Source organism: Triticum dicoccoides, chromosome 2B (genome assembly GCF_002162155.2).
Source record: "Triticum dicoccoides isolate Atlit2015 ecotype Zavitan chromosome 2B, WEW_v2.0, whole genome shotgun sequence".
NCBI classification, from domain to species: Eukaryota; Viridiplantae; Streptophyta; class Magnoliopsida; order Poales; family Poaceae; genus Triticum; species Triticum dicoccoides.
Window position 1 is genome coordinate 817024615 of NC_041383.1, and position 13954 is coordinate 817038568.

The window sequence follows — 13954 nt, forward strand, 5'->3', positions numbered from 1 at the left end:
GCCATCGCAATGCCGTTTCTTTGCGTGGTTGGCGTTGAAGAACAGGTGTTGGACCTCGGATAGACTGGCAAGGAGAGGGCTGCCGCACCAGGCTACTTGCCCGCTGTGCGATCAGGAGCCCGAGACGCTAAACCACGTGCTGCTCACATGCGTCTTTGCCAGATCAGTGTGGGCAGCGATTGGAGAGGCTTTGGGTAAACATGGATGGGGGCCAAACCAAGAGGATGAGCTAGGGGAGTGGCTATGTGGCAAGGCAGGTGACAACTACCTCGGCACCAAGGACGTACATACTATCCTGTTGATGGTCCTGTGGGAGCTTTGGAAGCATCGGAATGCAATTGTTTTTGATGGTGCGTCACCGTCGGTGAAGAAGATCATGGACCGGATACAATCTAAGTGTGAGATTTGGGCATCTGCGGGTTTATTCAAAGGGAAGCTAGAGGGGTTCCTACGTGGGTTGCATCGGTGGAGGTGTAGGGAGGAGTAGGCTTGTGGGCTTTGAGTGGAGTGGGTGTGGACCGTTGGACCGTGCACGCGTGTAATGTAATTGTATTGTGGAGGCATGCTTTGCCCTTCTTCTTTAATATATGATATGCACACTCGTGCATATTCAAGAAAAAAAAAGTGCACAAAGTAAATTCTACTTCTTTTTTTTTAGGGGAAGTAAATTCTACATGGATCGAGCTCAATCTGGGTGAAATGCGTGAGACGGGTCACCGAAAGCCCAGTCCAGTTTGTGCCGTCCTCGGCCCAACCCCCGAATCTAACTGCCTTCCCCTCCCCGTCTCGTCCTCAGCCATCTGACTTCTCCGCTCCACTGCGCACATCCGTCGCCGTCGCCCGCCGCCTCCGCCGCTGTCTCCGGCCCGACCCGGCGGGGGAATGGGGAACATGACCCGGTCGGACTCCCCCGTCTCGCGCCGCATCGTCCTCTCCTTCCTCGACTTCCTCAACTCCGGTCAGCACCGCCACCGCCCCCCCTCCCCCCTCCCCCCTCCCACACCCGGTTCCCCACCCCCGCCCCCTTTGCCCGCTGCTGCCGGAGCTCGCGCCATCGTTTCGATTAGCTCCCCACGCTGGTAGATTGATGCGTGGCTTGCTTCCTGAGCGGGAGGGGATCGGATCGCCGGCGCCGGCCTGGCCAACCGATTTTGATATGCTAGGGTTCAGGTAGCCACGCCGACTAGGTAGCCTGGCTCGATTTCGGATCCCGCGACCCTTGTCAGGCAGTTTAACTGACTAGAATTCACGATGTTGGAACTGGGCTCTGTTTGGTGTGATACCGCTGATATTCATGCGTATGGCCAGATTGCATTGCTCAAAGTGGCAGTTATAGGCTTCTTTAGGAAGCGGAGGCTTGCCGAGGGGACGCTGGCCGGTTAGACGGTTCATGTGCACATGCCACTTGTTAATCTCCGGTTGTTCGCCTTAACAGGCACGTGGCACCGTGTTATGAGGTCATACCACGCATCCAGCTGAAAATGGAATCTGCGGTCACGGTCCTCGTGGTACATTTATTTGGCACTTGCGCAGGCTAGAGATGTCATTCTGTCGTGTTGCTCTGTGCCTTTTCGCATTTGTGGCTTTCGATTGGTGAAAAGGCATATGGATCTTAAATGGGGGTTATGGGCGAACATGTACGAGTTAGGAAATTGGGCTACAAGCTGCTGACTTGCAGCAAGCATTTCATGGTCAGCGATTGTGGCAAGGCCACACTATGCTTGGCAGACCGCCTAAATCGGATTCGTGCAGCCCTCATGGGGGTTTGGCCTTATACTTTGAAAAGAAAAGGAGCTCTAGATCTTATGCCGACTTGCCAAACATGAAACTAATAGAAGCTTATGGAATTCACAGGGCATATGATTAGTTTCAACACGGTTTTATATAGCTGACGCGAATGCGATACATGGCGGATGCATCGTATACAACTGCATGCCTCCTTTTTTTTTCTCATTGAAAAGATACGGTGTTAAAATTATGACCATAATCAGTTTGTGTTTCTTGTTTCTTTTTTTTGTCTCTAGATGAAAACGTACGATTTCATTAAAATTGCATGGAATTTGGTAAAAGCTACCAGCTAGTTTTGTTGGCTTGTTGCTACAGTTGTAATTAGAAGAGGCGCCAACTCTCGTATAGCGTAACGCTTGGCTCCCCAGGTGACAGGGCTCGAACCCAGGTGGCACCAATGATTTGTGGAACCAAGAAAAGGCCCCTCGGCTCCCTGTTAGTCGCTGTTGCGCTGGCCTGTTCACAGAGCGGGCGACGGTGTGGATGGGCCCTACGGGTCAATGACAGGGTTCGGGGCCTTTTCTCCTTAGGTTTGACTGAACTCTTAGTACAATATGGAGGGGTTGTCTTTCCCCACTGGCCAAGTGTTTTTTAATTAGAAGAGGCAAATATGTCAATAATATAACTTGCACACAGAGAAAGAAAAGGGTTACAGCTGAGTCACATTACTGCTCTGGGTTTTCCTTTATGTTTTTTTACCATCAGTCCTTCTGACATTGGAAGCATATATGGAATGCAGTTGAGTTAGCTGCTGGGGCTGACCCTGAAGCTCTTGAAGTCGCTAAGGATTGCCTGGAGTCCCTTTTTAGCATCAACTCATCATCAACTAGTGAGAGGATACAGCCAGGACTTCTACTTGAACTCTTTACTTCTCTGCAAGCTAATGAACAAGATAGGGCAAGGCCAGATCCCGTGTCACAATCAGTGTCAAACAAACCTTCCTGCAGTGCAAGTACTTCCAATATCCAAGAAGAGTCAAATAAATGTACAACATCAAATGTATGCCCCCTCTCATTTGACACATGATTTTCATGTTATATGATTTATATCTCCCATCATCACCTATCTCCTTTTCATATTAATACATATCAATGCACGTCTTTTTCTTCAATTGACATGCCATTGCACATCAATTAGATATATGTGTTATGCTTTATTTCATCAGTTTTTACTATTTTGTTCCCCAAATACCCTTAAAAATATATGAGTTTTTGATATATTCTCTGCATCTTCTCATCAGAGTGAAGGCCAAGTGGAAGAAACCTTTGACCTAGGTATATATGACTATGGCTTAAACTGTAGAGCATCCATGACGAGTTGTCCATACATTGTCGGAAACTTTCAAGTTTGTTTTTGTAAATCTTTGCTCCATTGTGCTACTTGATTCCATTTGTAGGGTCTTGGGGTCATTATCTCCTAATGAGGGATGTCGAAAGAATCAGTTTGTCTCAGGGCATTTGATTTTTTTTGTCAGATCATGCAGGAGATGAGCTGTTTGCAAAATTCTTTGCCGCGCTTGATGAAATAAATTTCTTCAAGACATCACCAGCTGGTGCTGAGGATCCTGATCAACTTTCAAAAGCATCACAATTCTTCGATGATGCATTACTGGTATGATGTGTTGTTTTTGTTATTTGCCTGTCTAGCATCTTCAGGCCTAAGGGAAGACTATTACTTCTCCACTTAATTATTTACATTGTGTTAGTGATAAAGTATGGTTTATCTCTGTTTAGGAGGTGCGCAAGTCGGGAAGAAAGGTGGCAAGCTTAGTAGACCTTGCAGAATTCTTTAAATCAAAAGGTACTGAGCTAGAATCCTTGGTTGTTTCATATGTAAGTTTTGGTGTCACAATCTTTTTTGTCCGTTCATTAGTTTGTGGAGCAAATTTACAGCATAGGCACATAGCATGACTTAGAAATCTTTTTTTCTTTCTTTTGTCATAAAGAGCTTTCCAGTTCAGGCCTTCTATGTGCAGAGTTTAGTAGCTAACTGCATATTTGTTCATCAGGCAATGACTTCATGAGATCAAAACAACACCTAAAAGCTGTAGAGCTGTACACTGGTGCCATTGCATTGAGCAGAAAAAATGCCATTTACTATTGTAACAGGTATGCATTAAGTTACTGGAATTTTGGATGACTGTTTTCGTAACCACATAGCTCGTAAATGTGCAATTGCAGCTTGTTGGATCTAATTGGGAAATCTCGTACAAAGTTGAACTTGGGTAATTTCAGAGATGATGATCAGAATGGGTGGAACTTTAAAAATGGATCTTTCATTAGCAATGTGTAATGGAATTTTGAAATGGCTTAATTAGTCAAGTATCTTATACTCCCTCCGTCCCAAAATAAGTGTCTCAAATTTGTACTAGCTCCAGTACAAATTTGTACTAAGCTCAAGACACTTATTTTGGGACGGAGGGAGTAGTACTTATTTATAAGCGTCAACTCTGCGTGTCGGCACAAACTAGTTTAAATGCATATTGCTACATTGCCCCCAAATTCCTGCTCCTGCACTCTTATTCCTACTACTTATATAGCATGCGATGTGGTGATGAATCTCTTATTGATTCCTAATCTTGGCTGCTGGTACAAAGAGTTCTGAAAACCACTTCAAACCAAGGTACAGCTGGTTACAAACTGTACATGTCTTGGGCTGTTTCACCAGAAAACTCCTGGAAATCTGATACTCCCTCCGTCCGGAAATACTTGTCATCAAAATGAACAAAAGGGGATGTATCTAGACGTATTTTAGTTCTAGATACATCCCTTTTTATTCATTTTGATGACAAGTATTTTCGGACGGAGGGAGTATTAGAGATTATTGAATGCTTAGGAAACACAAGCTTGGCACTTCAGAATTCATGAAATGGAATGAATGGTCCCTGTAGATACTGGCTGATTTCTTATGCCAGCAGGGGCGAAGCTAGCATAAATAATTTATGGTGTCAAATGATTACCAACGATTTTGTACTACTATTCTGTAGTGACAAAGTACTGTTACACATGTGCAGTGACCCCCGTCTATTTAGAAGAATGAACGCTGGCCATTTTTTCCCTGGCTTCGCCTCTGTTTACCAGAGTGATCTTTATTCTTCTTCTTGTTCCAGTAGCGGTGTTATGAACCCTTATAACAAGTATTCTTGACTGCTGTTCACAAGATCATTTATTCTATTCATGCTTTCATGTAACATGAAAAGTACATGCTTCTTTCAGGGCTGCTGCATATACGCTTCTTAATATGTGCAATGAAGCTGTTGAGGACTGCCTGAAGTCAATTGATATTGATCCGAACTACAGCAAAGCATATAGCCGACTTGGATCTGCTTATTTTGCAATGGGGAATTTTCATGATGCTTTACACAAGGGATACTTGAAAGGTGGGTAGAGTAGAAACTTTTAGTTGATTTTGTTGAAACAGTGATGTATAATGCCTATGTATTACTCCCTCCGTTCCTAAATATTTGTCTTTCTAGACATTTCAAATGACTAACACATACGGATGTATGTAGACATATTTTAGAGTGTAGATTCATTCATTTTACTCCGTATGTAGTCACTTGTTAAAATGCCTAGAAAGACAAGTATTTAGGAACGGAGGGAGTACATTATGAGATGCATATGGAAGTCCTTATTGGAGCAGTTGTGTTAACTAGTTCTTTTGGTAAGAATTGTTTATTTGAATTTTGGGCTGGAACATTGAGCTTTCTCCTAACTTTTAACTTCAGTAGTATCCAACCTAACCTAAATACAGTATTTTTTTGTAATTTATGTAGATCATTCTGTTATGACCTGTTGTTCCACAACCTACTAAATTGATGTGACTCTAAATTTATATATTTATAGTGTTACCATACAACCAATCAAGTCGAACAGATATTTGCTTTTTGTGCCATGTTATCTGATGGTGGCTTGCATTCGGGACTGTGTAAACTCTGGTTTATTTATTGGATATATTCTATTCACATTCCAGTGACAGTGATTGTAATATTTAGCTGTAATTGTGTTCATTTTGTGCTCAATCAAATTAACAGTTCCATGTGCAGTCTTCAGACGAACCGACATTGTTATATCCAGTAATTATGGAGTGTATAGTGTACTCACTTTGTTCTTCCTGCAGCCTCTGAACTTGAGCCTGGCAATGAAAATGTTCGACTGAATATTGAGGTACTTGTTTTGTTCTCTTCTCTTTTCCATTAGGCATCTGGATAGAGTTCGTTTTGTTTCCTTTTATTAGCACTAATCACTATCGAATTTTTATTTTCCTCTGCATCGAAAACTTTAGGCCACCAAAAGGAAGCTGGCTGAACAGCGAGCTGCACCAGGACAGGTACTGTGATCAGAAATCTACATGTGCTTTTTAAAATGAACTACTCCCTCCGTTCCTAAATATAAGTCTTTGTGGAGATTTCACTATGGGCCACATACGGATGTATATAGATGCATTTTAGAGTGTAGATTCACTCATTTTACTCTGTATGTAGTCCATACTGAAATCTCTACAAAGACTTATATTTAGGAACGGAGGGAGAGGGAGTATGAAATATATCCCATTGGCTTAACAAATCAGGACAGTTGTTTTTCTTATAACAATGTGCACGATCAGGGCTCCTACTTGGAACCTCCATGATATGCTAATATGTATAGAATGTTGATATTTTTTGGCTACGTGTGTGATTTAATTTCTTCACTTGGACTTCTCAAAATCACCGAGTAATCCATCTCCTTGTTTGTAGAACACACATGGACCTCATTCATGGTTTGGTGGCCAGGCGAGCAGTGGTGCTCCTTTCACAGTATTCCCTCCTGGAAGTGCTCCACCTCCTCCTGACTTCTTCAATATGATGAACCGTGGGTCTGGTAATGGGCAGCAGCCACCTCCGCACTCCGTAAATATAAATCTGAACGACTTCTTTGGTCATGCAAACGTCAATGCGAATGCCCAAGGACCAATGGCTGGGGATCCAGGCAGCCATACGCCAGCAGCTCCTTTCCCAGCAAACGCCGCAGTCCCTCCTGGTTTCCCCTTCATGGGCGCAGGCACCGAAGCAAATCATGCACATCAGGCTTCAGGCAGACATGGCGGGGGGCAGGGTGAACCCGCAGGTGCCCAGGCGGACGCCGGCATCCACATAAATATTGGGGAGAGCATGGTGAGCCCAGAGCAGGCTGCTGAGGCTCTGAGAGCTGTGATGCAGATGTTTGGACCGCAGATGGGCCCCAATGATGGCGGTGCTGGTGCGCCTAGAGGTTCGTCGACTCCCTTCTTTAGACTTTACAAGAGTCTTTTTTTTTTCTCACTGAATTTTGCATTTTGGTTGGTACCTGAAACACAACAGGGGGGCTAATGTGCTATTTTGCCAATTTCCTTAAAACACTAGTAGTATGATTGTTTCCCTTGTAGAATGAATCACTATAATGCGCTTAAAGAAAAACAAAATGGTAGTATTTGGTAATGCATGGATATAATCGGTCAGTGGAAGATTCTTCGTCCTGGGTCTGTTTTTGCACGAAATCGCATCATGTGTTCTTTTTTACGTAATATTGTCATATCCGCCGGTGTAGGAATTCTTGTACAATGCAAAGTGCTTGTAAAACTGAAGCGGTTTTTGTTGGAGTTTAATCTTGTTACGACTTGTACAAGAAGGTAGCAAGACATGATCTCTCTAGTATGGTAGTTAGATTAGTAAAAAAGAAAGAAAATTGACTGCTAGCTGCTGGCTTGGTGAGTAAGAAAGGGCTGCAGTAAGCAAAGCAGTAGTAAAAGCAAAGCTTGAGTTTGCTACGGTGGTCATATGCTGCTTGATATGCAAGGAAGTTAGCTAGGCATGAGCTGTGTCCAGTTGGATGCTGTAGCAAGTACAAAACCTCACTATATAAGGAGAGGCACCCCATATGGAGCCAAGCCAAGATGTGGTAGCAAGCCTGTGTGTATATGACACAAAGTGTGTGTTGGGAGCATGTGTTGCTGAGGAACTTCATCTGAGAATGCATTTGTTGCATGTGTTGCTTGTAAGGGTTAGTTGCTGAAGCAGGCAAGTGTCTCTCCCCTGTTTTCCCCTCGCGATATCCCTTTTGTGTGATTGTGTGCCCACCAAGAATGAGCTGAGACATTGAGAGGGGACATTTGGTCATAAGCACCGGTGCTTAAGTTATTTGTATAGCACAGAAAAAGTAGGTTTATTGTTTTTTTTATTTATACAAGCACCTCTGTAAGCAAGCGCCTTGCATGAATTGTTACTCTTAGCAGGCTGAGGCACTGACTGCTCTACTCTGCTGTGCGTTTGTTTAATTGTGCATGCAGGACCGCCACCGCCACCACCTGGTTCAATCTGATCTGATCTTGAGAAGCCGAGCCAAGAGGAGTGGAGTGTGATTTTGTTGTTGATAGTCAGTTGTATGGCCGTGGTGATGATGAAGAGAAGAAAATGTTGTTGTCCTGTGTGTTGGCAAATGTGTTAGACATACATGGTCATGGACCTTGCACACCCACCCACCTGTTGTATCCTGCTGCCTCTCTCTTTATCTGCATATTATCTGAGAATCAACAAAGTAAAGATGAAGAATCCATGCATGTAGTACTAGCTGTAAAAGATTTCTTCATTTCCCAGCCGTCAGACCGAATTCTTTACTGTGTGCTGTTGGTAAATGGTATCTGCGCGCGGTCAGGTGGTTGGCCGGGTGGTATATCTATTTATCCTGTCGAGCTTGTTTAGTTTGCTGCCTCTGAACAACTCTTTGCTGCCACCCAAGATGTGAAGATGAAGATAGTTTTCTTCTAGTAGAAAGAAGAGAATGATGGTGGGTTGGGACCCGGCGTGATTCTTTCAATATGGAAATTGATGCATGCATGGATCACCTTGGCGAGTGGTGGCGGAGGGGAAGAGGAGGTGGAGCGTGTGGCAGAGCTCCTCTTGGTAGGAGCCGTGGCGCGGCAGCTCCACCTTCCTCCCGATCCCGACGCCCTCCATCTTCACCTTCACCCACCTACACACATCAGCTTCATCAGCCTCACAACAGTCGTCGGAGAAAGAAAAGAAGATGCATGATTTTTTGAAATACGATGAAGTTTTTCAAATTCAATGAACTTTTTTAAATTTTTGTGGTCTTTTTTAAAACCCATGATTATTTTTTTAATTTTGGATGAACTTTTTTCAAAATTGATGAACTTTATTTCAAATTTGATGAAATTTTCTCAAATTCGTTCAACTTTTTATTCAACATCCATGAACTTTTTTTCAATTTGGATAAAGTTTTTTCAAAATGATGAACTTTTTTAAAACTGATGAACTTTTTTTCAAAATTGATGTACTCATTTTCAGAATTGGGGAAATTTTTAAAAAATTCGATGAACCAAATTTTCAAATTTGATGATTTTTTTTTTCAAATTCGTGAACTTTATTTTGCAAAATTAATGAACTGTTTTGTAATTCAGTGAACTTTTTTCAAAACCTATCACCTTTTTTTTTCCAAATTCCTTCAACTTTCTTCGAAATCAATGAACTTTTCTCTAATTTGATAAAGTTTTTTTTTCATTTTTTATGAACTTCTTAAAAAATCGATGAAATTTCTTCAAGTTTGTAAACTTTCTTAAAACATGATGAATGTTTTCAAATTCACATTTTTTTATTCAAACAAGTCAAAAAACTAAGTGGTGCAGTAGATGAAACTATGCAATAAATTGCGCGGCCACATTGTTCTTATAAGGTTAGAGCTATTACGCCCGCAAAAAAAGAAGGTCAGAGCTATTACGGTCACAACGGTCGAGTAGGTGTGGTGGTTAGCCGAACTCCTACTTGAATGCAATGACGTGAGTTCGGATCCTGGGATTGGCCTGAGTTCGGACCCATGAGGTCCAGCTGCGACGAGGACTGAAAGACTGGTGGAGAGATGTTGCATTGGATGGCCGGTGGGTCCCACAACCTCGATCCTCCCTCCCAGCCGTGGATAGAGCATCTCATCTCATCTCTCTCCGTCTCCATAGAGCTAGCATCTCGTCTAGAGCATCTGTCTCCGTCTTGATTCTCGTCTCCGCACCATTGGGCTGGAATGAGCACTAGACATGCCGGAAATGAAATTCACACGAGCACCTTCATCGTGGAAAAAAATTATATGAGACCAGGTTTCATATAAATCAGATGAGACCCGCCCTGATGGATGGCATGTGGCATTCACAAATCACAAAGCATCTAATCTCCTCCCCCCTCCCCCTCGATTTCAGGTGGGGGGTGGGGTGGATGCTTTGTGATTTGTAAATGTCACGTGTCATCCATCAGGATGGGTCTCACCTGCTAATCCGTGAGACATGGTCTCATAAATTTTTTAACCATCGTGGCCAGCCGACCGAGAAGAGAAAAAATTTGAGAGTTTTTTTAGACACTGCCAGCTTCGTATCATCGTATGGAACAATTAAGGCTATGTATTACTCCCTCTGCTTTATTTTTATTTTATTTTTTGCGGGTGCCCTGTGCTTTATAATATAAGATATTTTTTAACATTACACCGATTTTAAAAAACAACTTATAATATGGGAAGAAAGGAGTAGGTGTGTGAATTTAGATTTTTCGTAGACAAAGAATAACTAGTCTCATCTTCGCATCCTGTCTAGTATATGAATAAAAATGACAATAAACTTTCTCTTTTCTGAAATCGCGGGAAAAATGAAGGAATTATATCAAGTACTCCCTTCGTCTCATAATATAAGAACATTTTAGTTACTAATGTAGACCGAAACGCTTTTATATTATGAGACGAAGGGAGTATGTAGAGTATGTCTTTGCTATTCAAAAAAAGTATGTATGACTTTTGCTGTGATTGGGACATACGGGAGATTACCCTTGGTCCATCTGAGCCGAGCCAAGCCGGAGGCGCACCTAATAGAACTACACTGATACATGGTCTAGCAACTTGTGCATCGGTTCTGTCCTGTCATATACTGGGTATCTTCAATGCCATCCCGCAAACGTTTCGCAACTGTTTGGACCGCGTTGTTCGGATCGCGGAATTCAACCAATGCGGTCCTGTATCCGTCCGCGGCGTGGTCTGGACGTGTTTCCTTCGGCAAACCGGAGACAAATGTGGGGGAGATTTGCGAGAGTCCGGACTGCTATCACGCCCGCTTCTGACTGCCCTGCCCATCAAAAAACCCTTCCCCCTTCCGTGTGCGCTTCCCTCCCGTCACCAGCCGCCCACATTCATATGCCGCTGTAGAGCGCACCGCTCCACATTGAAGGCAGCTCAGGCGGACGCGGCCTCTTATTGCCTCCGTCATTGAAGAGGCGCGTCGGATGAGGGCATCGCCCACTGCACACCCGGTTGAACATGCCTCCTCGCCGCATTCAAACGTCGGCATAAAACTTGCATGGGAACTGATAAACCTACTTCAGCTACATGTCCATTCACGAGCGGGCCGGCATTAAACGCAACATCGGGCAAGCTCCTCCCGTCCACTCTCTATTTCAACGAGGCCAGACACCGGTCAAGAATCGCACCACTTCGCCGCTCCCCATCTCCTCCTTCCACTATTTTCTCCACTCTTTTGAGGAATCCAACGAGTAGGAAGAGCAGTTCTCCGTCATAAAAGCTGGCTGGGTGGCCCGCTTGAGCCCAGCGGATGTGAGCGAGGTAGCTCGTTGTTTCACCTCCCTCGGCTAGCCCGACGAAGCAAGTTGCCGCCTGAAGCTGGCGCATGGTTCAGCAACTCAGTGCTCCAAAGCCAGCTTGCGAAGCAGTGGTGAGTTGCTCCAGGCCAGCACAACGGGGAGCATGGTGGGACGGGCACCGTCATTGCTGCCGCTGACGCCGTACCACGCCTCCAGTGCCTGCGACCGCGCCATTCGCCGTCGACACAGGCGCCGCCGTGCCATGCAGGCAAAGAGAAGCCAGCTACGCGGATGTCGACATGTGGCAGCCAACACATCCGCGCCCGCCGCCATTATCAAGGAGAAATAGAACACGGGAGGCCACCGCCGCTTGTGTCCCAGGAAGGCCACCGCCGATGACCTGTCCGGTTCTTCTTTATCTCAGACCATCCTAGGCACCTGTCTGAGCTCCACAGAAGCACCATTCCCTCCGACTGAAGCAGCCTCTTTGCCACTCCGATGAGCAGCGGAGCCGGACATAGTGAAGATACGGGGGAAGAATATGCCTCTGAGACTCCCGACAGTCCGGTTAGCGGGTTGCTGGACATGGGGAAGACAAAAGGATCCCGCGGCCGTGGACTAGTGTATTCGTGTCGTGGGAGTGGAGCTCCGTGCGACCGTACATGCACAAAGTCTTACTTTTTTTTAGTTGAAAATGTGTCCAAAATGTAACCGTTTTCGTCCAGTTTGTATGAAATCCATCGTGTTTATATGAAATCCGGTCGAGTGTACATGAATTTCATCCGGTTTGTCGAAAAAGAGTTTGCAATATATGCGAATACGGTTGGATGACAACCTTCCGTATCTGTGTCTGTGGACTGGTCCCCTGTCCGAGGACGGATGTGGGAGAAAATTTACCGACGCCGTTGGAGATGCCTTGGCTTGCATGATGGACTCGACAAGGATGCTAGAATAGTATAAGAGAAACAAGTGGTTCATGTTGGATTGTTCTATGGCTGGCCTACCACGCATATTCTTCGAGCCATCTTTTGGTAGGAAGTACAGGTTGATATATGTTGTTTTTGCCAGTTGTCGGACAATCACCTGATGAAGCTTGTGGGGTGGTGAGTTCATGAGATGTGCACATGTACGTGTCTCTACTTCCGAGTTTATATGCTGCTATGTACACTTTGGAAGCCCCCGCAAAGGAAAAATGTGCACTTTGGCCTTTGGGAGGCTACACGAGGGAGGGAGCGGGAGAGGAGAGGAGGTGCGCCCTGGCCTTTTGCCTGATGTAACCAAACAAAGTGCAACCAATCATTTGGTGTCCTGCTTTCACCTTTGCATGCATGTCATGAGGAATAAAATGGACGGCTGGGCTGGCATTGGCAATCTTGATTAGATTGGTGCCGCCCCTTTTCCTTCCACTTTGTTTTTTGAGGTCGCTACTCAGATTTTATTCTTTCAAAAACTCGTCAAAAAAAGTCTCTCGAAAAAGAAGGGGAAAAAACTCATCAAAGAAAGGCCTTGGGTGCCTTTTTCTTTTCAGGAAGGCCTGTCTCAGGTAGCTCGTCGGCCTTGCCTTTTCCGGTGGGCTCTGTCCTGTGTGGCCCGTGCGAAGCTTGCGGCCCAGCAGCAGACCGTGGACCGCAGCGACCAACGAGCCTATTGAAAAACTGAAGCCAGTCATCTCAACTGGGTGGGATACAAGTGGCGCCCTTGGCACCACCTGTGAATCACTTGTTGTTCGTGGATGATAGCCTGTTGTTCTTTAAAGCAACTGGAGGAGGGGTGAATGAGGTGTCAAACCTGTTGGAGAGCTATTGCCAGGCTTCAGGTCAGAGGATTAACACTTCAAAGTCTTCTATATTTTTTAGCAAGGGGTGCCCAAACACTATCAAAGATGAGATAAAAAACATTCTTAATGTCCCTAATGAATCTTTGAACGAAAAGTACCTAGGGATGCCTTCTGATATAGGTACATCAAAGAATGGGGCCTTCAAGTACCTGAAAGATAGGCTATGGAGTAAGGTGAAGGGATGGATGGAAAAGTGCTTATCTTCTCAAGGGAAGGAAGTTTTGGTGAAATCAGTGGCACAATCAGTGCTAGTTTTCTCAATGTCATGTTTCAAGTTACCAAGGGGACTTTGCGAACACTTAAACAAGCTGATAAGACAATTTTGGTGGGGCAGCAAAGAGGGCAAAAGGAAACCAGCTTGGTTTCCTGGAAGGCCATGACCCAGCCAAAATTTATGGGAGGGCTAGGGTTTCGGGATTTTGAGCTCTTCAACCTAGCTCTCTTGGCAAGACAGTCCTGGAGATTACTGCAGTAACCAGAGTCTTTGTGTGCGAGAATATTGAAGGCAGTTTACTATCCTCAAACTACAATCCTAGAGGCCGAACTAGGTAACAGGCCATCTCAGGTATGGCGAGCGATTATGGAGGGGAGAGATGTCCTTAAGCAAGGGATCATAAGGAGAATTGGGGACGGCTCAACAACAAGAATTTGGACAGATAACTGGATCCCTAGGATCGCTTCGATGAGACCTTTTGCATGTCTCTCAGCGAATCCTCCTCTGTTCGTAA

At 44.8% G+C, this 13954-nt stretch overlaps 1 protein-coding gene across 2 annotated transcripts; it reads left to right on the plus strand.

Moving 5' to 3' along the window:
* The first annotated feature begins 744 nt into the window (after window positions 1-744).
* Window positions 745-8502, plus strand: LOC119366578 (small glutamine-rich tetratricopeptide repeat-containing protein-like). 2 transcript variants are annotated; one of them, XM_037632335.1, is made up of 11 exons: window positions 745-958; window positions 2528-2787; window positions 3029-3062; window positions 3263-3399; window positions 3522-3588; window positions 3797-3896; window positions 5004-5167; window positions 5908-5954; window positions 6073-6117; window positions 6524-7037; window positions 8092-8502. In XM_037632335.1, the coding sequence occupies exons 1-11, from the start codon at window positions 883-885 to the stop codon at window positions 8121-8123; spliced, it is 1476 nt and encodes a 491-aa protein (XP_037488232.1). In that variant the 5' UTR covers window positions 745-882; the 3' UTR covers window positions 8124-8502. The 2 variants fall into 2 exon arrangements, with proteins under 2 accessions (XP_037488232.1, XP_037488233.1); XM_037632336.1 differs by having other exon boundaries at window positions 3272-3399.
* The last annotated feature ends 5452 nt before the right edge of the window (window positions 8503-13954 follow it).

Excerpts from the sequence above, each read along its gene's own strand:
- LOC119366578 (XM_037632335.1), top strand. The coding sequence starts at position 883 with ATGGGGAACATGACCCGGTCGGACTCCCCCGTCTCGCGCCGCATCGTC. Across the intron at positions 5,168-5,907 it reads ACACAAGGGATACTTGAAAG|CCTCTGAACTTGAGCCTGGC; the intron begins GTGGGTAGAGTA and ends TTCTTCCTGCAG. Across the intron at positions 6,118-6,523 it reads AGCGAGCTGCACCAGGACAG|AACACACATGGACCTCATTC; the intron begins GTACTGTGATCA and ends CCTTGTTTGTAG.